The sequence below is a fragment of the Pelodiscus sinensis genome, chromosome 22 (genome assembly GCF_049634645.1).
Source record: "Pelodiscus sinensis isolate JC-2024 chromosome 22, ASM4963464v1, whole genome shotgun sequence".
In the NCBI taxonomy this organism is placed as follows: Eukaryota; Metazoa; Chordata; order Testudines; family Trionychidae; genus Pelodiscus; species Pelodiscus sinensis.
The window spans coordinates 1,925,668-1,950,099 of NC_134732.1; the positions used below are offsets into that span (position 1 = coordinate 1,925,668).

The 24,432-nt window shown below is 59.4% G+C and overlaps 1 protein-coding gene across 2 annotated transcripts; it reads left to right on the plus strand.

Annotated features, from left to right (window-relative positions):
- The first annotated feature begins 4,992 nt into the window (after positions 1-4,992).
- Positions 4,993-23,069, plus strand: LOC102446323 (ectonucleoside triphosphate diphosphohydrolase 2). Of its 2 annotated transcripts, none has more exons than XM_075905139.1 (9): positions 4,993-5,115; positions 12,068-12,185; positions 13,082-13,232; positions 14,246-14,405; positions 15,107-15,334; positions 16,305-16,571; positions 18,028-18,147; positions 18,959-19,093; positions 21,234-23,069. In XM_075905139.1, exons 2-9 carry the CDS (start codon positions 12,107-12,109, stop codon positions 21,429-21,431), a joined length of 1,338 nt encoding a protein of 445 aa, XP_075761254.1. In that variant the 5' UTR covers positions 4,993-5,115; positions 12,068-12,106; the 3' UTR covers positions 21,432-23,069. The 2 variants fall into 2 exon arrangements, with proteins under 2 accessions (XP_075761254.1, XP_075761253.1); XM_075905138.1 differs by lacking the exon at positions 4,993-5,115 and adding an exon at positions 6,167-6,484.
- Positions 23,070-24,432: the final 1,363 nt, after the last annotated feature.

Below are 24,432 nucleotides of genomic sequence, written 5' to 3' on the forward strand. Positions count from 1 at the left end.
TCCATGGACCCAACGTCCATCACTTTATCTCACTTCTCTTTAAACTCTGTTCTGGTTCTAGCCTTCACAGCTTCCTGCAGCAAGGAGTTCCACGGGTTGACTCTTTGCTTTGTGAAGAACAACTTTCTGTTACTAGTTTGAAGCCTGCTACCCATTCCTTTCCTTTGGTGTCCTCTAGTCCTTCTATTATGGGAACTAATGAAGAACTTTTCTTGATGCACCCTCTCCACCCCACTCCTGCTTTTATAGACCTCTAGCCTATCCCCCCTCAGTCTCCTCTTTTCTAAGCTGAGAAGTCCCAGTCTCTTTAGCCTCTCTTCATATGGGACCTGTTCCAAACCCCTGATCATTTTAGTTGCCCTCCCCTCTCCCAGCCTCTCTCTTCCCCTCTCCCACCTCCTTTTCCCAGTCTCCCCAAGTTTTGTTCAATAAAGAGAGAGTCTATTTTTGACCACACATTTTCTTTATTTTGTACATCAGGAAGGGGGGCTAGGGAAGGGTAAGTGGAAGGAGGTGAGGGAGGAATGGGGTACGAGCCCCCGATGGGGAGGACTGGGCTGGCTCTGCGGGCTCCTCGGGGTGGAAGCTCTCCTGCAGCCCCCCAATTGCCCCCTCTCCCCAGATGGCAGCCTGCGGCAAGTGCAGCCGGTCTGATGGCCGAGTGCTGTGATGTGCCGAGTGTGGGCACTCAGGGCACTCCAAGCCAGGACTGCTTTGCAAGCGGGGCACCTCTGAGAACTGTCTCTCCAGGGTGGGGGGGCGGGTCCCTTTAAGCACAGCCCTCGGCTAGCCTGAGGCAGCAGCTACACGCTCTAAGTCCTCATCTGATGCCCTGCCGGCACTGCTTCCGGCCAGCCTTAACCCCGGTTCAGGGTCCACTTAATGTGGACATGCTAGTTCGAATTAGCAAAACGCTAATTCGAACTAGTTTTTTAGTCTGGATCCGTTAGTTCGAATTAGCTTAGTTCGAATTAACTAATTCAAACTAAGTTAGTTCGAATTAGTGCTGTAGTGTAGACATACCCTCAGATACCTGAAAACTGCTCTCATGTCCCCTCAGTCTTCTCATTTCCAAACTAAAGAAACCCAATTCTTTCAGTCTTCCCTCACGGCTCATGTTCTCTAGACCTTTAATCATTCTTGTTGCTCTTCTCTGGACCTTCTCCAGTTTCTCCACAACTTTCTTGAAATGCGGTGCCCAGAACTGGACACAATCCTCCAACTGAGGCCTAACCAGCGCAGAGCAGAGCGGAAGAATGACTTCTCGTGTCTTGCTCACAACACACCTGTTAATACTTCCCAGAATCATGTTTGCTTTTTTTGCAGCATCATCACACTGCTGACTCATATTCAGCTTGTGGTCCACTATAACCCCTAGATCCCTTTCTGTCGTATCCTTCCTAGACAGTCGCTTCCCATTCTGTATGTGTGAAACTGATTGTTCCTTCCTAAGTGGAGTACTTTGCATTTGTCTTTATTAAACTTCACCCTGTTTACCTCAGACCATTTCTCCACTTTGTCCAGATCATTTTGAACAATGACCCGTCCTCCAGAGCAGTCGCAACCCCTCCCCGCTTGGTATCATCTGCAAACTTAATCAGTGTCCTCTCTATGCCGATATCTACATCGTTGATGAAGATATTGAACAGAGCCAGTCCCAAAACAGACCCCTGTGGAACCCCACTTGTTATGCCTTTCCAGCAGGATTGTGAACCATTAATAACTACTCTCGGGGAATGGTTATCCAGCCAGTTATGCACCCACCTTATAGTAGCCCCATCTAAGTTGTATTTGCCTAGTTTATTGATAAGAATATCATGTGAGACCGTATCAAACGCCTTCCTAAAGTGCAGGTATACCACATCCACCGCTTCTCCCTTAGGCACAAGACTCATTATCCTATCAAAGAAAGCTATCAGATTGGTTTGACATGATTTGTTCTTTACAAATCCATGCTGGCTGTTCCCTATCACCTTGCCACTTTCCAAGTGTTTACAGATGATTTCCTTAATTACTTGCTCCATTATCTTTTCTGGCACAGAAGTGAAACTGACTGGTCTGTAGTTTCCTGGGTTGTTCTTATTTCCCTTTTTATAGACAGGTACTATATTTTCCCTTTTCCAGCTCTCTGGAATCTCTCCTGTCTCCCATGATTTGCCAAAGATGATAGCTAGAGGCTCAGATACCTCCTCTATCAGCTCCTTATGTATTCTAGGATGCATTTCATCAGGCCCTGGGGACTTGCAGACATCTAAGTTTTCCAAGTGATTTTTAACTTGTTCTTTTTTTTATTTAATCTTCTAAACCTCCCCCCTTCCCACCAGCATTCGCTATGTCAGGCATTCCTTCATCAGACTTCTCGGTGAAGACCGAAACAAAGAAGTCATTAAGCATCTCTGCCATTTCCAAACTTCACGTTACTGTTTCTCCCTCCTCGCTGACCAGTGGGCCTACCCTGTCCTTAGTCTTCCTCTGGCTTCTAATATGTTTATAGAATGTCTTCTTGTTTCCCTTTATGCCTGTAGCCAGTTTGAGCTTGTTTTGTGCCTTTGCCTTTCTAATCTTGCCCCTGCATTCCCGTGCTGTTTGCCTATATTCATCCTTTGTAATTTGTCCTATTTTCCATTTTTATAGGACTCCTTTTTATTTTTAGATCATGCAAGATCTCCTGGTTGATCCAAGCTGGTCTTTTGCCATATTTTCTATCTTTCCTACACAGCGGAATAGCTTACTTTTGGGCCCTTAACAATGTCCCTTTGAAAAACTGCCAACTCTCTTCAGTTGTTTTTCCCCTCGGTCTTGCCTCCCATGGGACCTTACCTACCAGCTCTCTGAGCTTACCAAAATCTGCCTTCCTGAAATCCGTTGTCTCTAATTTGCTGTTCTCCCTTCTACCATTCCTTGGAATCATGAACTCTATGATTTCATGATCACTTTCACCCAAGCTGCCTTCCACTTTCAAATTCTCAACCCGTTCCTTCCTATTTGTTAGGATCAAATCTAGAGCAGCCTCCCCCCAGTAGCTTTGTTAACCTTCTGAAATAAAAAGTTGTCTCCAATGCAGTCCAAGAACTTATTGGATAGTCTGTGCCCCGCTGTGTTAGTTTCCCAACATGTATCTGGATAGTTGAAGTCCCCCATCACCACCAAATCCTGCGCTTTGGATGATTTTGTTAGTTGTTTAAAAAAAGCCTCATTCACCTCTTCTGCCTGGGTAGGTGGCCTGTAGTAGACCCCTAGCATGACATCACCCTTTCTTTTTTTACCCCTTTTAACCTAACCCAGAGACTCTCAACACGTCCATCTCCACCTCCGTCCAAGTGTGTTCATTTTTAATATATAAGGCAACACCTCCTCCCTTTTTTCCCCGCCTGTGCTTCCTGACTAAGCTGTACCCTTCTATACCAATATTCCAATCGTGTATTATCCCACCAAGTCTCCGGGATGCCCACGATGCCATAGCTGTATTTCTTTATTATAACTTCCAGTTCTTCCTGCTTATTACCTATGGACAGTGGGGATTGCTGCAGAGGGACACGGGGGGGGGGGGGAACTCTAGTGTTGCCCTTCCCCCCCTCCACCTCTTTCCCCAAGCACCTGCCACAATCTGCTCCTCCCCTTCCCTGCTCTCCCCCCTCCCCCGAGCGATGCAGCCCAGGGCACTAGTGGGGGGGCTGGTGCCAGCAGCAGGGGTCCCCCCCACTGGCGGTAGAGACAGGAAGCAGAGTAATCCAGCATCAGTCCACCCTGATCCACTGGCTCCCAGTCGCATCACTCCACTTCCTGCTGCCACTGAAGGGGGGGGGGCAATCTCCGCTCTTCCCCCAAGTCCCCTCCCCTGAGTGACAGGGCTGGGAGCCAGGGAGTACGGAGGGCTGGGGCACTAGGCCTTCCACGAATGCCTTGGGCCATCTCTGGGGGCTTGTCTGCCATTCCCTGCTGGGATTGGATGGGACTTTTATCTCACTGTTTCTCATCAGCTCTTACCTGTATTTTAGCATCTTCCATCCTCTCCTCCTCACCAGGACACAATCTCCATTCATTGGCCCTCCCCCGAGGGATGTCTCTGGCCGATCCATGTGCCCCTCTGCACCCGTCAGCTTTCCCCCAGCCTTAGTCCCCTACTCCCTTACCCTTCTGACTGGTGCTGTCCTACCGCAATTTGTATCAACTGCACGATTAGTCGATAAGCGCCGCTCAGTGGGGTAGCTCTGAGCAGTCCTGGCTGCGCCATGCACACTGCAGCTCTGCATTTGAAATGCAATAAGAGGAGCAGCGTCCCGGACCGGTGCAAGCCGGAAAGCAGCCCCTGTTCATGACAGTTGGGTCTGGCTGTGGACAGGGGCTGCTGCTGGAGCTGCCTCCTCTCTCCCTCTACTGCTGCCTCTATCAGGGAGAGGCGGAGGGGGTACCATGGAGATGGTGCTGGTGTAACAATATGGTTTTTCTGCAGCCATATTGTTAGGCATAAAGCCTTCCTCTGTGGCCAGACTGACGAGCAGCAGCCGTAAGGTGGAGAGCTGGAGTCACAGACCCACGTTCCACCTAAAGTGCATTACGATAGAGTCACACCGGGCGGTGAGAAGGGTCCTGTCCTAATGGCCCCCACTGTCCCCAGGTAAAGAAACTGATCTCGAGATGGGCAGAGAAAACTTATCTCTGGGCAAGAAACTGCTTATCCATAGCTGAGGTTGTGGAATCCTCATTCTATCACCATTGTCCTCACATTCCTATTGTTTGCCTTGCGATCTCTGTCTGGTGTGTAACTGTTTCTGTCTGCTGGAGCATTCATTCTGCTAGGTGTAATTCAACTAAGGTGGTGGGAGCTGATTGGTTAGGTGATTCTGTTACAGTATGTTATGATTGGTCAGTAAAATTATGCTAAACTAATTGGTTACAGTCTAGCTACACAGGACTCAAGTTTCACTATATAAACTGGGGTCCAAGAAGGAAAGGAAATAAGGAACCCCAAGAAGGAGGGAAGACCTGGAAGAAGAACTCACCTCCAAGACACAAGACCAGAGCTGCCAGGTCTCCTCTGCACGATTGTGCAGCAGCTAGGACCCAGAGAGACTGCTCTTGCCTGGCCAGCAGGGGAAGTCTGCCTGTACCAGGGTTGGTGAGCGTGACACCGTGTGCTTGGCATGTGTATTCTGCTTGCTTGAGAATTGTCAATCAATAGAGGATCAGGATATTACTGTGTGAGGCTCCTTCAGTGGCAAAAGACCTTGCCAACCTGCAGGAAGTTCCGCTCTGAGCCCTAGGAATTGGGGAAGGGTGGGTGTGTAAATTAACGGGTGCACCTTAAGCAATAGGGAAAAGGTGTGTCCCCCTGAAATTTGGAAAGGATAGAGAAATGTGTGCAGGTAACACTGGGGGACAACTGTCTCCCCCATCAGTGGTTCCTGTCCTCCCCCTACCTTGCTGAATCTCATACAAAGGCAGCAAGGGGGGGGGGGGAAGTGAGTAGCCACGTACTCCACTGGACTACCCAATAAGCATATACGTAGGGGGCGGTGGAGTAGTCAACTACTCGCTTGCATACCTAGTTGCAATGTGACAGTTACTCTGATCCCTGTTGCCTACAGTCACAGCCACAGGCAACAGGGCAGGGGTGAGTGAGCCTGGTCAGGGTCTGCCCTGAGGAGCCACTGGGGGACGGGGGTCCTTGCCCCATACACAGCAGCTTTGCCAGATCATCGGCCTTGCACACTAACCCCCACTGTCAGCCAGCGACTCCTCGCACTCACGGCAGGTTGGCTGCAGCTGGGGAGCTAGGGGCCAGCTGGCAGTAGGACCCATCCGTGCTGATGGGAAGGGAGACAGAAAATAGGGGACAACTTGCCCATTAAGTGGGACACCTGCAGGAGGGTTAAATACGGGACTGGCCCTTTAAAAAGGGACCTTGGCTCACCCTAGGAATTGGGCTCCAAGCCCCAGCTCTAAGCGCTGCCGCTTGTGCGCACCAGCCCCTGCGCCTTGTGGTCTCCGGCACAGCGGTGCGCCCCAGGCGGTCTGGCACGACTAGGTGCCTGCAACTGGGGCTAGAGCTGCGGCCAGCGCCCGGTTGCCCCACTGCGCTGGTGGGCTCAGGCCTGCAGGGGCGAGGTAGCCAAGGGTGGCTGCGCGCAAAGCCCAGAAGGGGGCGCAGCGCAAAGCGCAAAGGCGCGCACAGCAAGGCGCAGCCCCGGGCCCCGAGGTGCAGCGCAAAGAGTGCGCGCTGCCCGGTGAGGCCACAGCCCCGAGCCGAGGAGGAGCCATGGGCCTCTCACCTGCGCCCCCTCCCGCAATCTCAGGGCTCCGCTCCAGTCTCAGCCCCGGGTAGCGCGCCAGAAAGGAGGCGGCAGCCCCGGCGCGACGCGGCCCCGGCACCATGGCCAGGAAGGTGATCGCGGCGCTGCTGCTGCTCTGCCTCCTCGGCCTCTTGGGCATCCTGCTGCTCTGCCTGCGCACCAAGAACCTGCGGGACCCGTCGCACTTCAAGGTGAGCGGGGCCGCGCGGGGAGGGATGCCCAGCGCACGGGAGCCGAGAGACCTCGGCGGCTCCGCTCGGAGCCCGGCGAGTTCCCCCGCGTGGCTGCGAGACTTTTCGTTTCTCAGTCCACGCACAGAGCCCCGCGCTAGGAGCCGCTCCGGGGGCTCGCTGGCTCTGGAGGAAGTTGAGCGCCCGCTGCGGTGCTGAAGGCGGCGGGACCTGGGGGAGCAGCCCTGGCCACGAAACGTGGGGCGAGTTTTTTCATTGCAGAGAAATTAGCCCCCCCCCCCCCACCGAACAATTCAAAGCCTGACAAAATTCAGCGGAACGTCTGTGCCGGGCTGTGTCCCGGAGAAGCAATAACCCCCCCCCCCCCCCTCTACCGGCTGGCGGAGTCTGTTCTTGCTGCTCCAGGGCTGCAGGATCAGGGGGACCCCGACGCGCCGTCATTGGGGACGGGGCGGGGAATCAGCCCCGGCTCTCCCCTGACCGGCCAGAGCGCGCCGCCCCAGCCTGGCCGGAATCACCCCCACCTCCGGCGCACGGGCCTGGCAGTGTTCTGTTGGGAGCTCGGCCTGAGGGGCGCTGTCTGGGAATGCCGGTTCAGTTTCTGAGCACGTGGCTTTGGAGTGGCGGGGGGACCCGTCTGCTTTGCAGACCTGCTCCCACTTCCCTGTGCACCTCTCAAAGCCAAAGGGCATTGGCGTGCCTGGGGAGCACAGGACCAGTCCACACATAGCGCCTCGCTGCCCGGCCAGGCGGGCGCTAGGAAGGGCCCCACTTTCTGTCCCGCGTGGTGGCAGGAGCAGGGCTTCAGAAGACCAGACTCCGAGTCCAGAGGTTGGGCTGTGCCGGAGCAGGCGGGTGTGGGACCCTGAGGGCTGGGCGGGACTGGTGACAAACTCGTGGCCTAGAGGATGGGTCCCAGGCTGGGGTGCGTCTCGCCTTGGCTGGAGTAGAAATAGCCGTGAAGCTGCGGGTGCATTGCGGCCCGTACGTCCCCCTCCCGGGTCCAGGCAGGTTTGTACTTGGCACAGCTGAGGAGGGAGGAGAAGGGGTATTGCAAAGCGGGGGGGGAGGAGAAGGGGTATTGCAAAGTGGAGGGGGGAGGAGAAGGGGTATTGCAAAGCGGGGGGGAGGAGAAGGGGTATTGCAAAGCGGGGGGGAGGAGAAGGGGTATTGCAAAGTGGGGGGGGAGGAGAAGGGGTATTGCAAAGCGGGGGGGAGGAGAAGGGGTATTGCAAAGCGGGGGGGGAGAAGGGGTATTGCAAAGCAGCAGCGCTGACAGCTGAGCCAGGGATTAGTTGGTGCCTCGGTTTCAAATTGTGGAGCCCAGAGTCAACCGGGGACTCCCCAGCTGATCCCGGCTCCTTGGGGCATTTCAGCAGAACGGGGGATCAGCTGGGGAGTCCCCGGCTGGGACTCTTGCACGTTTCAAAGCGGGCAGGCCGCTTGCAGCCCAGAGTCAGCAGGACGCCCCTTGGCCTGGGCTGCAGGGAGTTCCCATTCCTCCTTTGAAACGCTCAATGAGTCGAGTCACCTCAGTTGAACCTCCTTAGCGCTGGCAATGCTGAAACGTTGGGGAAAAGAAATCCGGTTAACACGCCACTTCATCTGGTGTGGAAAGAAGTGTCAGTGTGAGGCCACGTCCAGACGGCAAAGAGCATCTAGACTGCAACCAGTTCTTTCAAAAGGCTGTGCCCCCACCCCAAGTTATTTGGTGAAATTGACGGGAATTCATGGATGTGTCAGTATTGTGGAACCTGCTCCCCCCGCCCCCAGCCAAAAAATGTTTTGGTTGAAAAATGTCACCCAGCTCTGTCACCCAGCTCTACGCCCTTTCTCCCCTCCCCCCTCCACATCCTGTGTCAGCGCGCTGGGGTTTTGTGGTCATCTGATGAGCGCTGAGCATTGTTCCTGTAAAATACCCAGAGTCAGGTTTTCTTGTAAGGCAGCAAAGCCCCAGGTGACGAGATCCTGGCCCAGGTCAGATCCTCGGCTGCTGGCTGCCTTGTGCCCAAGGAAAGCAATCCCTCGAGTGCCCCACACTTATTGGAATGGAAGCGGGGTGGGCTCTAGGGCAGGCCTAGGAAGTCTGTCTAATCTCCCAGTGGCTTTGATGGAGCATGGGGAGCTGCAGAAGGTAGGGGAGGGGGAATACTAGGGGGAGGGAGTGGGAGAGGAAGGGGCTTGTGTGGAGGAGGAGGTATGGGAGGGGGAGGGGCTTGTGCAGCAGGGGTGGGGGAAGAAAGAGGAAGGCACCAAGAGACAGGGTGGAGGAGAGACATGCCAGGGCACCAAGTGCAGACCATGCGGAAAAGAGCAGGAGGGGAGGTGTCAGTGGGAGGGGGGACAGGGTAATGCTGGGAGAGGAGAAGAGAGGGGAAGGGCATTGGGGGCTAGAGGGGGGAGGGGACGATTCAGGGAGAAGTCTTGAAAGAAGGAGTGGGCATGAGAATGGTGGGGACGGAGCAAGTCATGTGTGAGGGCACAGAGGGGCAGGAGGGGAATGGGGCAGAGAGTGGTGAGGGGGGTGGGCATCAGGGAAAAAGAGGGCAAAGGGGGCAGAGGCACTGAGGGAAGGAGGAGACACCAGGAGGCTGCAGGGCTAAGGGAAGGTGCAGGTGCCAGGAGATTCTGGGGGTGGAGCAGAAGGGCAGACACTTGCAGGGGAGGGACCAGCACCAGAGGAGAGAGGCAGGGCAGGTGTGTAGAGGGAGGTGTTAGGAGAGGGGATGAGGAGGGGTAGCTCACGTGATCAGAGTGGGGCTACTGGAGGAGTGGGCACAGGGAGGAGAGAAGGGCTGGTGGAGGGGGGCAGGTTGCAGGAGGGCTGAGGGCAGCGAGAAGGGCAGGAGTCAGGACAGCAGAGGAGGGTGAGGGGCTGGGGGGCAGCAGGCACCAGGGGAGCTGATGGAGCAAGGGGAGGAGAAAGGGCAGCAGAGGGAAAGGTAAAGGTTTATAAAATATTTATTAATAACTTGGGTGCCACAGTGGCGCATCCAGACAAGCCACATGAACTCAGTACTGGTGCACAACACAAAATCCATTCTGCTCATGAGAGGAAACTCTTAGGCTATGTCTACACTGGCAGCTTCTTGCACAAGAACATCTTGTGCAAGGGTTCTTGTGCAAGAAATCTTGTGCAAGAACACAGCCACACTGCCATGTGCTTTTGCGCAAGAGCATCCATGGCGGTGTGGACACTCTCTTGAGCAAGAAAGCTCCGACGGCCATTTTAGCCATAGGGGTTTCTTGTGCAAGAAATCCCCGCCAAGCATCCACACTGCCCTCTTGTGCAAGTGAGCTCACACCTGTTAGAAAAGAGCGTAGCTCTTGCGCAAGACGCTCTCTCTTACCACGCCGGACTGTAAATGTCCTTGCGCAAGAGCAGGCGGGCAGTGCGGATGCTCTGTAGGTTCTTGCACAAGAACAGCTGTACTTACGCAAGAAGCTGCAAGTGTAGACAGAGCCTTAGAGGGAACCCTTCCCCCAGCTCTCTGCCCCCGAGTTAATGTCACACACATTGGGGTTAATGCAATTGCAGGATAGTTGCAGGAGGGGGGTTTGGTGGAGGCCAAACGAATCCCTGTTGGTAGGAGGATGGTGGGAAAAGTCCTTGGGGGGGAGGGGGAGTCACATGACATCTTTTACTTCTGGTCACGTGTCCATCTTGCCCCGAGCGAGTTACCTCCAGAGGCCTGGTTAACGGGAGCCAGGGGGTGTGGCTAATGGGACACCACCAAAAATTATACAAATCTGCTGCCCCTGCTGGCTCCGGAGGAGTGTGTCGGCTGCCTGTGCCACAGGAGGTGTGAGTTTAGTGCAGGGTTGTCCTGTGCCATGAGAGGGGGTGTGTGTGTGTGTGTGTGTGTGTGTGCGTGTGTGCGTGTGTGTGTGTGTGTGTGTTGGCGTTGGCGGGGGATTTTTTGTGCTTTTTTTTTTTTTTTGCTCAACCAAAATTGCTGTGGGGGCCCCGTCAAAATTGTTTGAATTGGGCCCCGCACTTCCTAAAGCTGGCCCTGTGAACGAGGATGCGTGTTACTATGAATTGGTGTCCACTGACAGATCCCTGCGCCGCCATCCTGTGTGTGCATCTGTGCAGTGCACAGCTTCTGGAGTGGCTATTGATAACGCTGTAGCCGTCTAGCCCCATTTAGCCAGGGCGCTACCAATGGACCCTCGCTCCCGTGTATGTTATGGGTGGGACTGGCCAGCCCTTAGGGCAGCGGTTCTCAAACTTTTTGGCCTGCTGCCCAGCCTGCTCAATGCAGACCTTTCCGCAGACCACCAGCCAACCAGCCATGATGACAAAACGGGTGCCAGAGGGGGTCTGGCTGGGAGGCAGGGGGCTAGTGTGGACTGAGGTGTGGGGTCTCGGAGGGAGGGAGGGATGGTTCAGGAGCAGGGTGGGGATGCAGGGTCTCAGCGGGAGGGGGTGTGTGATGGGGGATGAGGATACAGAGTCTGGATATAAGGGGAATGGGGGCGCTTACCTGGTTCTGTGCCCCAGGAACCGCCCCATGCTGCTCCCATTGGCTGTGATTCTGGCCAATGGGAGCAGTGGGGAAAGCCTCCAGGTGAGTGGTTTTCTGCATGGCTGTTTCCCCAGCTGGAAAACTGGTGCTGTAACCCTGCAGGTAGGAGGGTGGGGTGGAGGCAGGGGCATGGGGCTAGGGCAGTCTTTCTCAACCTTTTTTTCTAAAGTACCCCTTTAAAATAAGGTACTGGTTTGGTGACAAAAGCGCTTGTTGACCTGCAAAAGTTGGCGAAAGTGAAAACTGGTCAAATGGTTTTTTCTGCCTCCCATTGTTGACATTTCATGGCCACATGGCTCGCTCCCTGTCCACAGAGAGCACAAAGCATTGTGGGTAAGCAACCCACAGCGCAGTGCCATGGGACGGCAGAACTGATCCTGACGCTTCTTGGAGTTCCCTTGTACTCACACACAGACGCCAGCCTCTGACTGGTCGCTCTGTCCCGGAGCAAGTCAGCAGAGCCTGGGAGCTCTGAAAGGGGCATGCCCATGCCTGCAAAGCAGATGGCTGAGTGAGTTCCAAAGAGCAGAGGCGACTTGAGGGATTATGGGCCATTTCCCAAGGCCAGTCTCAATGCAATAAACAATTCAAGTGTCCACACTGCCCCACAGTGCTGTATCCAGAATGCAGCAAGCTCTACGCGTCTCACCGAGGGGGTTTACCTAGAGCGCAGCAACCGCAAGCAAGTGCCACCCAGTGCCTTGCCAGAGTGGGCGCCTGGGGTGACAGCGCTGGGAGCTGAGCTGCTGTGCAGGGACCTGCCAGTGTCGACTGTCGAATCAGCATCAGGTGGATTTCGTAAGGCCTGGCCAGTCCCCTCAGCCGGAGCCACACGCTCGGCCCCACCCCTCTGGAGAACCCCAAATGCCCCCACCGCTAACCAGGCCAGAGGAGTCCTGGGCCGGCGGCAGCTCCCCCTGTCTAGAGCAGTCCCCAGCACCCACGCTCTTGGCGGGGGTGGGGGCTTGTGGCTCTGGCCAAGGGAGGGGCCCGGGGCCCATTGGCTGTTCTCCCCTGGGCCTGAGCCTTTCCCTCTCTCTGCCTGTGCCCGCAGTACGGCATCGTCCTGGACGCCGGCTCCTCCCACACGGCCATGTTTGTCTACAAGTGGCCTGCGGACAAGGAGAACGACACGGGGATCGTCAGCCAGCACAGCATGTGCGACGTGGAGGGTAGGGGCCGCTCCCGGCTCGCGCTGCTGCCCTGGCTCTGCAGGGCCCGTCTGGGAACGGCCTAGAGGCTGGAACCGTGCGACGACCCAGCTGCCCTTGTCCCCGTGCGCCCTGCATGGCCCATGGGGTCCCTGCCTGCTCAGTAACCCTGGCAACGGGGCCTCCTTTCTCCAGCGCTGTCCCAGCATGCATTGCGCCGGGGCTGCCCCGTGCATGGGGGGGAGCCGCTGGGCGGGACACGTTTTGTCCGGGGCGCCGGCGCCGTTCAGCAGGGTCATTGCCAGCCTGGGTGACCCCTGTCGGGCGGGGCCGGGCTCCGGGAGCAAGAGGGAGACCTGTGGGCTCCGCCGGGCGCTGGATTGTTGGGCCACGGGAACGGGCTAATCCCAGCCCTGTGGCCGGGCCGGGGTGGGCAGAGGAACTCCAGTGAGGTGGAGGGTTTCCCCTTCGTGTGCTCCGGTGTGTGTGCACAGTCGCACGCACCCAGCCACGTCCCCCCCGCCGGCTGTGACTGGCCCGAAGGGACCGCAGCTGCTTCTGGTGGGGGGAGCCCCGGGGTGCCCTCCCTACAGGAGTGGGCGCAGGCTTGGGAAGAGCAGCCTTGCCCCCAGCTGCCTAGTTCAGGAGCAGCCCAAAGGGGAGGGGCGGGAGCGCATGAGCCACGCCCAGTGACACTGCAGGCCTTTCACGCAGGGCTCCCCCCACGCCATCCCTGCAGGGGGGTTGGGTCACCCCTGTGGCATGAGGGGAGGATCCCTTGGGGGCAGCTGCTCTGGGTAGAGCTATGGTTGCTCTGCACCTGCCGCTCCCTCCCCCGCCCAGCGCTTGTGGCGCCCGGCGCGGCTCCCGCTTCCTTGCCATCCATGGACCGACGCTCGTTTTCATCTCGCCCGCAGGGGGCGGGATCTCCAGCTACGTCGAGAACCCCTCGGACGCCGGCAAGAGGCTGGAGCCGTGTCTCAGGCAGGCCATGAGCGACGTCCCCAGGGAGAGGCATCGGCTCACCCCTCTCTACCTGGGAGCCACAGCTGGCATGCGGCTGCTGAAGTGAGTTTCGCCATCGACCCCTGTCCCCGGATGCTCTTGGGTTCCCCGCCCAGCTGTGCAGCCCTGGGCTGGGCTGGGAAATGGGAATTGTCACCGTCTGCAACCCACCATCCTGCTGGGCCCCAGGGGGCAGGGAGCCCCCCCGGGCACGGAGGGAATCCCTGGCCCAAGGAGACATTTTTCCTGACCCGGAAAGTTACAAGCTGGCCCTGCCGTGGTGCGGGGGCTGATCAGAAACGTACCCCTGGGCCTTCTGTCCAGGCAGGTGGGATCCTTTTCAGACCCTGCGCAGTGTGCGCCCCGCGCCAGTACGGGCCAGCCCCGCAGGAGGGGATCTGTTGCCTTCTTGGCCGGGCAGGTGGCGTGGACAGCAGGCTCGACTGGCCCCGGCCCGCCGCCTCTCCTGCTGCAAGGGGAAGCTGGCGGAGCAGCCAGCGCCCCTTCCCCAGGGTCCCTGCCCTAGCGAGACCCGTGCAGGGAAGGGAAGGCTCTTCTCCGGCCAGGGCTGGCAGGGTGTCCGAGTCAGCAATGCCCAGGGGCTCAGACCCGGCCGGCGAGCAGGGCAGACCCAGGCTGGGGCCAGTCTGAGGTGGGCAGCGGGGGAGCTGGTGCCTGGCGCCAGCTGTGGTCTGGCTGGAGACGTGAGATTTTCTGGCTCCGGCTCCGCGTGGAAAGTAGAGACCCTGAGTTGTGTGCCCAGCTCAGCCCTGCGTGGAGTCCCCGTACACCCATGCTGTGGCACCTGCATTGTGGGAGGGGCTCAGGAAGCCTGGGATTGCTGAAGGGGTACTTCCTTCAATCCCCCTCGCTGGCACACGTTGGCATTAGTGGCACCCCCATGGGTCCCTCGGGGCCACCGCCGTGCCATGCGTGAGCCTCGCCATTGCCCTCGGAGGGAGGGGCAGAGCCGTCTCCTGCCCGTGCGCTGTGCTGGGTGGTTGGGGAGCCGACGTCCCTGGCGGCTGTTTGCCTCCTTTCTCCTGCAATGAAGCGTGGCTTTGTGTGTCCTGTAGCTGCAGTAACCAGACTGACTCGGACAACATCCTCAGCGCAGTGACCTCGACGCTCAAGTCCTACCCCTTTGATTTCCGGGGAGCCAAAATCCTGTCCGGGGAAGACGAGGGGGTGTTCGGCTGGGTCACGGCTAACTATCTCCTGGAGAACTTCATCAAGGTGGGCAGGGCAGGACAGGCCACGTCCAGGGAGCTAGGTAGAAATGCTGAGGGCTCCCTCACCATGGCAGCAATGACGAGGATCAGCTTCCCGCCCCAAGCCTGCTCCGTCCATTCTGGAGCCACGTTAGGGAGCAGGGGAGGGCTGCAGCCTGGGCTGTTGGCTCAGCCATGGAGGTGCCGTGCATGGAGCTGCTAGGAACCCGCTGGGAGCAAACTCCCCCTGCTCGCACGCGTGAAGCTCCTGCAGGCGGGAGCCAAACGTGCATGGCCAAGTCAGGCGGTGGCCTGCGTGGCCCTACACGGCTCGTGGGACTTGTCCCTGGGTGTGCAGAATACCCTGGGCCCCAGCCTGCAGCAGGACGAGCTCTTGGGGAGCGTGTGTCCAAGACACGCTATTGACCATGCACCAGCCCCCTCCTTCACCAGCAGGGACCCTCCTCCGCAAGGTCCGGGGCACTGCGGTAGCATGACGCTGAGTCCCTCCCGCCATGGAGGTCAGTGAGAGTGGAGGGTGCTCAGCACCATGTCAGCCTGCGCCCTGCCAGCTGGATGCTGAGAGCACTGGCAGCAGGCGCAGGACGGGGCCCCGCGTGGGTCGTCGGGCACGTTGTTCTGACGGCAGCGGGCGGGCGGGCGTTCGGTTCTGAGCCGGGCAGGGCGAGTGTCACGTCTCTGGCTGCGCTTGTCCCCTCCCCGCAGTACGACTGGGTCGGGCAGTGGGTCCGGCCACAGAAACCCACCGTGGGAGCCATGGACCTGGGAGGCGCCTCCACCCAGATCACCTTTGAGACCCAGGCGGAGATGAAGGACCCTGGGGCCGGGGTGACGCTGCGGCTCTACGGGCAGACGTACAAGGTGTACACCCACAGCTACCTGTGCTACGGCAGGGACCAGGTCCTCAGGAGGGTGCTCTCCAAGCTCATGAAGGTACCGAGGCCTAGCTCTGCGTGGAGCATTCCTCCCGCCTCCCTCCCCCGCCCCCAGGGCATGTCCCCAGCTCCAGCTCCAGGTCACCCCTGCCCCCACAGTCCCAGCCTGGAGAGGCAGTGGCGAGGGGCAGCTTGTTTCTGGGGAGCCAGGGCACCGGGGTGAGCCCAGCCTGTTACAACCCACGCAAAGGGGCCTAGAATTCCCGACTGGGCAGTGGGGGCTCAGCTGGGGGCACCCTACGGGCACTGCAGTGACACGTCTAGGGCGCCCCATAACAGGTGTGTACGACAGCGACTGGCCGGGCTTTCCCATCCCCACGGGAGCGCCACGTCCTCGAGCGACTGGAAACGCCTGCGGCTCTCCCATCCCCCCCCCCCCGCCCCCGGGATGGGGTCTGAGCTGCCACCACAGGGTTTGAACCCCGGGAATTTCAGCACCAGGCGTGAGTGGAGGGAGCTCTTGTTTCATGCCCTGGGCTGGGGGCAGAAGTTTGTAGAAATCGCACAGTTACCAGCCCTTTGAGTTCTCTGCCTTTGCCCCCGCGCACAACCCAAAACCTCGACTTGACCCTCTTTCGAAGCATCCCTGCTGGGCTGAGACCTGCCTGCAGCAGCCCCGGGAGAGCCAGCGGGGCTCAGGCAAACCCGGGCGCCCGTTCCCTGCCCACGTGTGTTTAACTCCTTGGCTGCTTTTGAACTGAACCCTCAGGGATGCCTGGTCCCCGCTCCCGTCTCCCTTTGCTGCTGCCACAGGCTGTGCGAGTCAGGAGTTACTCCCCCTCCTGGGCTAAGCTGCCTGTCCCTGCCCTGCGACATGCTTGGCTCACCATGATACGTGGGGCAGTGTTTCTGAATGCTAGTGCTTGGCTCCACCCGCTACACCACACTGCCTGTCCCCAGACTGCCTCCTGGCTGTGGTAACTGCAGACCAAGGCAGGCTTATGTGGTGCCTTTTCCTTGTCCAACAGGCTGACGGTTACAAAGACAGGGTGACCAACCCCTGCTGGCCCAAAGGCTACCAAAGGAGCTTGCAGCTGCAAGAGGTCTACAACTCCCCCTGCACAGAAGAGAATCCAAAGAACTACAATCCCCAGCGGAACATCAGCGTGGTGGGGTCCGGGGATGCAGGGCAGTGCCGTTCGTACGTGGACAGTCTCTTCAACTTCTCCAGCTGCAACTTCTCCAGCTGCTCCTTCGACGGGGTTTTCCAGCCCCGCCTTTCGGGAAGCTTCATTGTAAGTGTCCCAAGGTTCCAGGTGTGGTGGGCAGCCGGCAGCCTCCCCCGTCTCCTACTGGTGCCACCGGGCAGCCCAGAGCCCTGGAGCCTGTCTGCTGCTGAATTCTGTGGGCGTGCTGTGCTTGTAAGAGGCACGTGGGAGCCTTTCCAGGGCTTCTACTGAAAGCTTTACTTCTACCGAAGGCTGGTACCGTTGCTTTTACTGCAAATACAATGTGAAAAGCAACACCCCCCTCTCTGCAGGGCCGGCCTGACCGTGAGGAGAACTGAGGCAGCCACTAGGACCCAGAGGGTAGAAAATGGTGTCTGCTGCTGGTGCAGACGTAGGTAGAAGAGCAGAGCCGTGAGAGGAGTAGAGCAGGATGGAGGCAGAATCGAGACCTTTCCAAGTTTTGGCCCAAGCGAGGGGGATGGGGGCGTCATTTGAGCTCCCTGCCTCAGGTACCAAAATGTTGTGGGCCGGCCCTGCCTCTCTGCTGTCCACAACACCCCCCTCTGCTGACGTCTGTACACATGCACAGTTACCCATCTGTCATGGCTGAAGTCAATCCTGTGGCCAGACTCGAGTGCGCAGCTGGGCTCTGTGGATCCTGATGCGAGGCTCCGGGCAGCACTGAACCCAGAGTCCAACAGCAAAACCGCCCCATTGGTTTACGTGTAAATTCCATTGGAGTCTGTGGGTTTCCAGCGTCCTGCTCCAGTCATTTGTCCTAGGCGGGTGGATCTCCGGGTTTCCCACTGTCCTGTGATGGCTGTTGTCAGGCTTCCCATCCTTGACTTGTTTGTGTCTCTCTTGGGGGGTTCTCGGCCGGTCCCCAACTTCGCCAGTTCTGCTCATTGAATTCTAGCATCGAGCACAATGGAGACTTCCTCCTTGTCTTCAGCGTTCTCACTTCTTCACCATCTGGGCATTTGTGGGGGCTTCCGCCCTGACCCTCGGCTGCGCACCGTCCGCCGCTCACAGCAAACCGCTGACAGAGAACTTCCCGGTCAGCAATTCTGCCGAGCGTGGCAGCCAGGGCTCCACTTTAGAAAGTTACTAAAGGACACAGCTCAGGTTGCAACGCAGCCCTTCATTTGGGACGCGAACAGGAAGCAAGACCTTAGAGCAAACATGGCCCGATGACGTCGGGCGGCCGGCAGGGTCCGCGAGGAGGCTACAGAATGTGCAGGCGAACCGTGCGCTAGGCCTGATTCCCATCCCTCTACTCCTATTCTTGTGCCAACACTGAAATGCTGCATTTTGGCCCCAGGGGCCCTTCTGGGCTGCAGCTGGGAATGAGGCTCTAAGGGGGAATGGTGCCCGGGGTAGTGCAGTGCAGTGGTTGGAGCAAAAGTGCCCCCCGGGGCCAGACGAATGCACCCGACCGCTGCAGCCACACTGGCTCGACGAGGCCTGCCTGGTCCCAGCTGGGCCTGAGGCTGTACTAGCGAGTGCTGCTTTCTCCCCGCAGGCCTTCTCTGCCTTCTTCTACACGGTGGATTTTCTGCAGACGGTGATGAAGAGAAGCGTGGCCACGCCAGCGGAACTGAGAACTGCTGTCGACGCCGTGTGCAGTTCCCCCTGGGCCGAGGTGAGCGCCCCAGCCGATCTGCCAGCCAGCCTGGGTTTCTGTGCCCCGGGAGCCTGCAGCCGATCCAGCGTGGGCTGTGGCTCCGGTGAGATCTCGCCAGTCCCACGGCTCAGGCTGCCGGGGCTGGGCTAGGGTGTCTCCAGCCCCCGGGGATTGCAATAGGGCTGCCGACATTTATTGGGACAGGCCTTGGAGATCCTCAGTCTGGACATGGACCGAATCCCGTCCACCCCCAGCCCGGATCCCAGCCCGATGCCCCGGCCTGTCTGCCAGCCAGGGCCAGAGCTCAGTGTGGGGCTCCCCCACAGGGCAGGCAGGCAGCCGTGGTGCCCAGCAGCTGGCTCCGTCCCCTGGAAGTGCTGGGTCAGGGAGCAGTGGCAGCCCCCCCGCTCCATGTGGCCCTGCCCCCCGCTCAGCCCCCCCCCCACTCCTCCCATGGCCCTGCCCCCCGCTCAGCCCCCCCCCCCCCCACTCCTCCCGTTGCCACATGGCCCTGCACTTCCACCCAGCCCCTAGCTCAGTGTTGTCACCCACTAGCTCCTGGGCCTCTGCCCTCCTCAGCCCTTCTGAACCCCAGTCTGTGTGACCCATCCCCCAGCAGCCCTGCATGCCCCCCTGTGCACCCCCCATAGCCTGCCCCAGCCGGGAGCTGCTGCCCCCTCCTCCGGGGCCACAGCAGCCTCTGGTGGGAGGAGCCTGTAACTGCAGCCTCCAGGCCCAGATCCCCCTCCCTGCGCAGGGTCGGTAACCAAATCTGCGGGGCAGCGCAGGGACTCATCCCTTTCCCGTCTGTCCCCTGCCTGGTGCGCAGCTGGAGCAGAAAGCCCCAAATCAAACGACGAGGCTGCCGGATTACTGCACCGTCGCCAACTTCATTTACCTCCTGCTCACCAAGGGCTACCACTTCGACAAGGATTCGTTCCCCAACATCGCCTTCCAGAAAAAGGTGGGTCTTTGGCCCAGAGGGGCTGCCGGGAGCCAGGCTCTGCCGTGCCGCAGGTGACACGGGGATGGGTCTGGCCAGGGTCCCTGCAGGAAACGAGCTCCAGTAAAGGCCTTTTGCCGGGGCAGGGAGCGGGATGGCGGATGGGACGTTTGCTTTTGGGTGAGATGGGTCGTTAACGTCTGTGAGCCAGGGACCATGTCCGAGAGGAGAAACGGCCAATGGAAAACTTGGCTCAGCGCGCAGCAGCACTCAGAGGCTGACAGCACGTTGAGGACTGTTAGGAAAGGGATTGAAAATGTCAGGAAATTTCACGGTGCCACCCTCTAAACCCACGGCACACCCACACCTTGGGGATGGGCACAGCTCTGCAAGAACAGTGGGAAGAGCTGTGGCATCTTATGGACTAACAGGTTGACTGGAGCATAAGCTTTCGTGGGCAAAGACCCACTTTGTCAGATGCAAGTCTCATGTATCTGACAAAGTGGGTCTTTGCCCACAAGAGCGTATGCTGTGGGAGACAATCCTGGGCAAGATGGAGCAAGGTCAGGCCCCGTGTGGCTGTGCTTGTGTTCAACACCCCTTAGCCCTTGGGAGGGAGGAACAGGCCACCTCGCACTGAACTGCTCAGGGTCTTTTCCAAGGGAGAAATACCTCCAGGCTACAGAGTGTGAACTGGAGCCAGATCCTGACCGGAGTTGCTCTGCTGTAATTCAGGAGGTCACTGCTGAGATCCGTGGAGTTACTCTGGATTGCCGCTGGTGTAAAAGAGACCAGGAGCTGGTCCCCTGAGCCTGGTTCCTCTGGAAACAGAGCGCAGGGATGAAGCAACCAGGCTGCCTCGCCAGGGAACCCGGGCACAAGGTGGTGCCCGTCCAGGAGCAGCACCGGTCCCGGGCACTGCCAGGAGACAAGCGCAGGGCCCTGCTTGTGCACTGGCCTCCTCTATGACTTAGTTCAGCTGCCTCAAGGCAGCGGGGTGCAGTGGATGGAGCAAGCAGGGGGGCACCTTGGTTCCCACTGGCTTGCTGAGAGTCAAGCGTCCTTTCTGCCTCCCGTGGTCCCAGCTGGACCACACGGCTGCTCTCAGATCTCTAGGTGTGCCAGGGCTAGGTACCAGCGATGCCACTGGCGAGAGAGGCCAGGAGCGGGTCACGCTGGCGAGGGCACAGGCAGGGTTATGGGAGGAGAGTCCCTTTGCCGTCTGCACTGCGCTGAGACACCCGCAGCCGGCCTGTCAGCCGAGCTGGGTTCACAGAGCTTGGGCCAGGAGCTGCCTAGCTGCCTGTGACAGGGTATGGCTGCCCCGCACTAACCCACAGGGACTTCCCTTGGCCCAGCTGGCCGAACAGGCCCCACGCCCACGACCCTGCAGACGGGGCCATGCAGTCCCAGAGGGGAAGGAGCTCAGGCAGGAGCTCCTGCCCAAACCCACCCAGCACAGCTCCCGCTGCCGTCTGGGCCCCAGCGCCAGGGCCAGGCTGGAGGGCGCTGGCCCAGGACCGGCCCGCGGAGCCGCGCGCCGGGAAGGAAGCAGAGCGCCGCGAGTGGTAGGAAGGAGCCCAGGGCGGAGGATTGTCCGCTGGGAGCTCGGCTTGTTCCAGTCGGCACCCCGCCGAGCGGGCAGCGGAGTTAGCCACTGCCAACAGGACCCGGGGCTGGGACCCCGTGGAGTGGGAGGGCCCGGGTCCCCCCTCCCCCCGCAACGTGAGGACTCTCTGACTTTGGGAGACTGACCTAGTGACTAGGGCTCAGGGCCGTAAATACCCTGATAGAGGGGAAGGTGCTTATGACTAGGCCTCAGGGCCACATATCCCCTAAGAGAGGGGCCCACGGACCGTGTTTGCTGCAGGGGAAAGGGGTAATGTACTTAGGGGACGTGCCCCTCGACACTGCAGGGTAGAAGTTTGGACTCAGGCTGGAGCCCCGGCTCTAGGTCACTGCGAGGTGGGAGGGTCCCAGAGCTCAGGCTGTCAGCTCGCAGGGGCTCGGTGCAGGTAGACGCACTTCATGGGGATGGTGCTTGGTCCTGCTGTGAAGGCGGGGACTGGACTCGATGACCTTTCAAGGTCCCTTCCAGTTCTAGGAGATAGACAATCTCCATTATATATATAACGAGCTGCTCTGTCTTGCTGTTTCCCAGGCGGGGGACACGTCCATCGGCTGGGCCCTGGGCTACATGCTGAACCTCACCAACATGATCCCGGCGGAAGGTTTCCAAAAGGGCACGAGCTACAGCTCCTGGGTGGTCCTCATCCTCCTCTTCGTGGCTGTGATCCTGACGGCCCTGGGGACGGCGTTCTGCCTGCTCCGGGCCAGCAAGGGGCCCCGCACCACGTAGGGCAGGAGCAGGAGAGGCCAAAAGATGTGGAGCTGATCCCCCGCTGGCCCAGCATCCTACAAACTTCAGACAGGAGCGTTTCCTGGAGGCCCGCTCCCTCCCCGCTGCCGTTTGCAACCTGAGAGAAGCCAGCCCCATTGTCCTTCCCTCCCGCCTGGAAGCCGGAGCAGCAGACCCAAGAAGACTGACCCAGGGAGCTGCATGAGAAGCGCCTGTAAATGGTTCCCTAGTGCGGCCCCTTGGGGGCACCTGGAACAGCCTCCGAGCCTGGACAGCGAGAGCCCAGACCCCTTCTCCATGGGCCCCGGCTCTGTTGGAGGGAGGGAGGTTTCTACTCACATCCATGGGGGGCACGCTGGGGGGTCACTTCCTGCAGCCTCTCTGCAAGTCTCCCTCCAGCTCCCCTGCCCGGCACCCTGGCCTGTCCCCAGGGATTTTGTGGGGTTGTTCATGGACCAGCAGGGGCCGAAGCCCAGGCCCCAGGAAGTCTGAGACTTTGGCCATTGAGCTCCTTGGCATGTGGCTTTCTCCCTGGGCCCAGCAAGCTGCTCCCCTCGGCTGCAGTGCAGGTCGGGCGCCGACACTCCGGGCAGCTCCCATGCCTAGCACAGCTCAGCACCTTGCAGTGTGTGTGGGCTGGTCACAGTTTGTGCCACTTCTTCCGGCAGGGGTGTTCAGATTAAGGGGGGTGGAGCCTGGGCAGAGAGTAACCCAAGAGGGGGTGCCCTGGGCACCTTAGGGAGCAGCCTAAACCAGCCCCCTCCTGTGAGGGAGAAAATTCCCAGAGTCCCTCACAGCACAGGGACCGGCTCTGAGCTGCCAGTTGACATACACCGGGAGCGGCATGCTGAGATCCAACCCGCCGCCTGATCAGCCAGGGCCAGAGAGGGTCTAATTCCGGGGAGACCACACAGCGACTGGGGTGTTTGGCTGCTCTCAGATATAAAGGGTAAACTCTCTGGAGGCTTTTAGACGAAAAGGCAAAGCAGCCTTTGTGGAAGGGCTGACCCGGATGCTGGGCCGATCAAACCCAGGTCAGTCGTTGAACATGTTACTACAGTTAAGAGAATTAGACAGTTTTGAAGTTTACGCGCTGGAAGGATCAGCTGGTGCAGGGTCAGAGTCTGCACTAACCCCCCTCCCACCGGGGATCTGTCCCACGCTGGAGCCCCGCTGACGGGCGACCAGCCCCACCCGGCCCCGGAGCAGGTGAGTTCAGCACCAAGAGGGGTGGATGCTGCACTTTGCCCGTCCAGGTCTGTGCCGGCCAGATGCATCCCTCAGGCTGGACGGCCCGGGGCAGGGACCTGCCCGCCCAGCACTAACTCTGCCGTCACCGGCGGGGCCTCACTTAGCTACTTACAGAACAACCCGTTTCAATCCAATGGGCCTTCCCCTCCACTCCCAGCCCAGAGCCAGCCACCTCCCTCCGGCCACGCCCGTGGGACTCTCCTGCCACAGCTGAACCTCCCTGGATGGAACTGCCTGGCAGAGTTCAGGGGTGTTCTGAGGTTCTCCCAACAGTCCCCGTTGTTATAAATATCTCTATAGAAACCGCAGCTCCGGGCCAGGCGTCCTGCCAGTTCTGCTGCTGCTTTCGTTTAGCTCCAGATTAAAACGACTGTTGCTTTTACAAACTTCACTGTCAGCGTCTGTGTCTGTGGCCTGAGGAGTCAGCGCTTTGCTATCGCCAGGCCCAGGCCGCAGCGAGGCTGAACGGCTCCAAGCCTGGCTGGGAACAGGTGTGACGATGGCTGCAGGGAGGGGTGGGGCCTGCAGCACCCCTTGTAGACAGGGTGCGCAGTTTGGATCGGGGCTCTCAGCACCCCCACCTGCTGGCTCTCAAATACAGGTTCAGTCTGTAAGATGTGGGAGGCTCTGGCCCGGCAGCATCCCTGCCAGCCCTCGCCAGCTGTGAGCGTCACTTGGCAGCCTGTCTTCTTCCCGCACGGTTCATGATGCCCCGTTCAGGGCAGCCTGCAGCCTCCTCCCACGGAGACAGACGCCTGCCAGGAGCAGGAGCCCCTCTCGGCCCACCTGGAAGTAACTAGCCGCTTAGGGCCCTGGGCTAGCAGGAGCGGCCTCCTTCCTCTCAGTGGCCACGAGCAAGAGGGTCTCCCCGGCTAGAGCAGTGTTGCCAACTGCGCTCGGGTACCTGGAAGTGGCGGGGCGAGCTGACTGACCCCGGCAGAGGGGCAGAGGGAGCGCACGGCTCTCACGATCATTGTGAGCCATCAGCCCCCCCTTCTCGTGCCCGGCCTGGCGGGGGTGTCACTGCAGTGACACCGGTAGGAAAAAACCTTCCTGGACAGAGCGCAGGAGACTCTGGCAGCCCAACAAACAAACGCCCCAGGGGCCCACGTGGATCTCCGACGGGCTCAGGACGGGGTCAGGTGGCTCCCGCTACGGACCCAACTCCCCTAGTGCAGCAGGCGAGATGGGGGCGTCCTCGCCCCGGGAGTGAGCACAGGGGCTGTAATGCGGCCGGACGTGCCCTGTGAGCAGTGAGGGCAGAGCAAAGTGCCAGGGCAGGGCAGGCCCAGCAGTGTGACTGGGGTCCCACAGCCTGCTCTGGGGGGCACCCCGCTCCCTGGGCAACTACACCCCCTTCCCCTCAACAGCCCCCCTAGGATTTCCCATCCCCCCCAAACTGCCCCGTGTGCACCATTCCACTGGGCGCGATGTTTTTATTACTTAGCCAGCGTGCTGCTCAATGTCCATCTGGGGCTGTGTGACCCCCCCTCCCCTCCGCTTCTGTGCCCAGATGGGGGGGGCTGTTCCTCGCTCTCCAGGCCTCGCGCTGCCTCTCGCCCGGGTCAGGCAGGATGAGCGGTCAGACTCCCCCACAACTTCTCTCTGCCCCTGCACCCTCATTTTTGGCCCCCTCTCCAAAACCCGGGAGGGGGCCCAGAACCTACTAGCCCTGCGCCTGAGTTCATCTGGGCCCGGGGATAAGCCCCGAGTCTCAGCATCTGCCCCACGTGGGGCTGGAGGGGGTGAG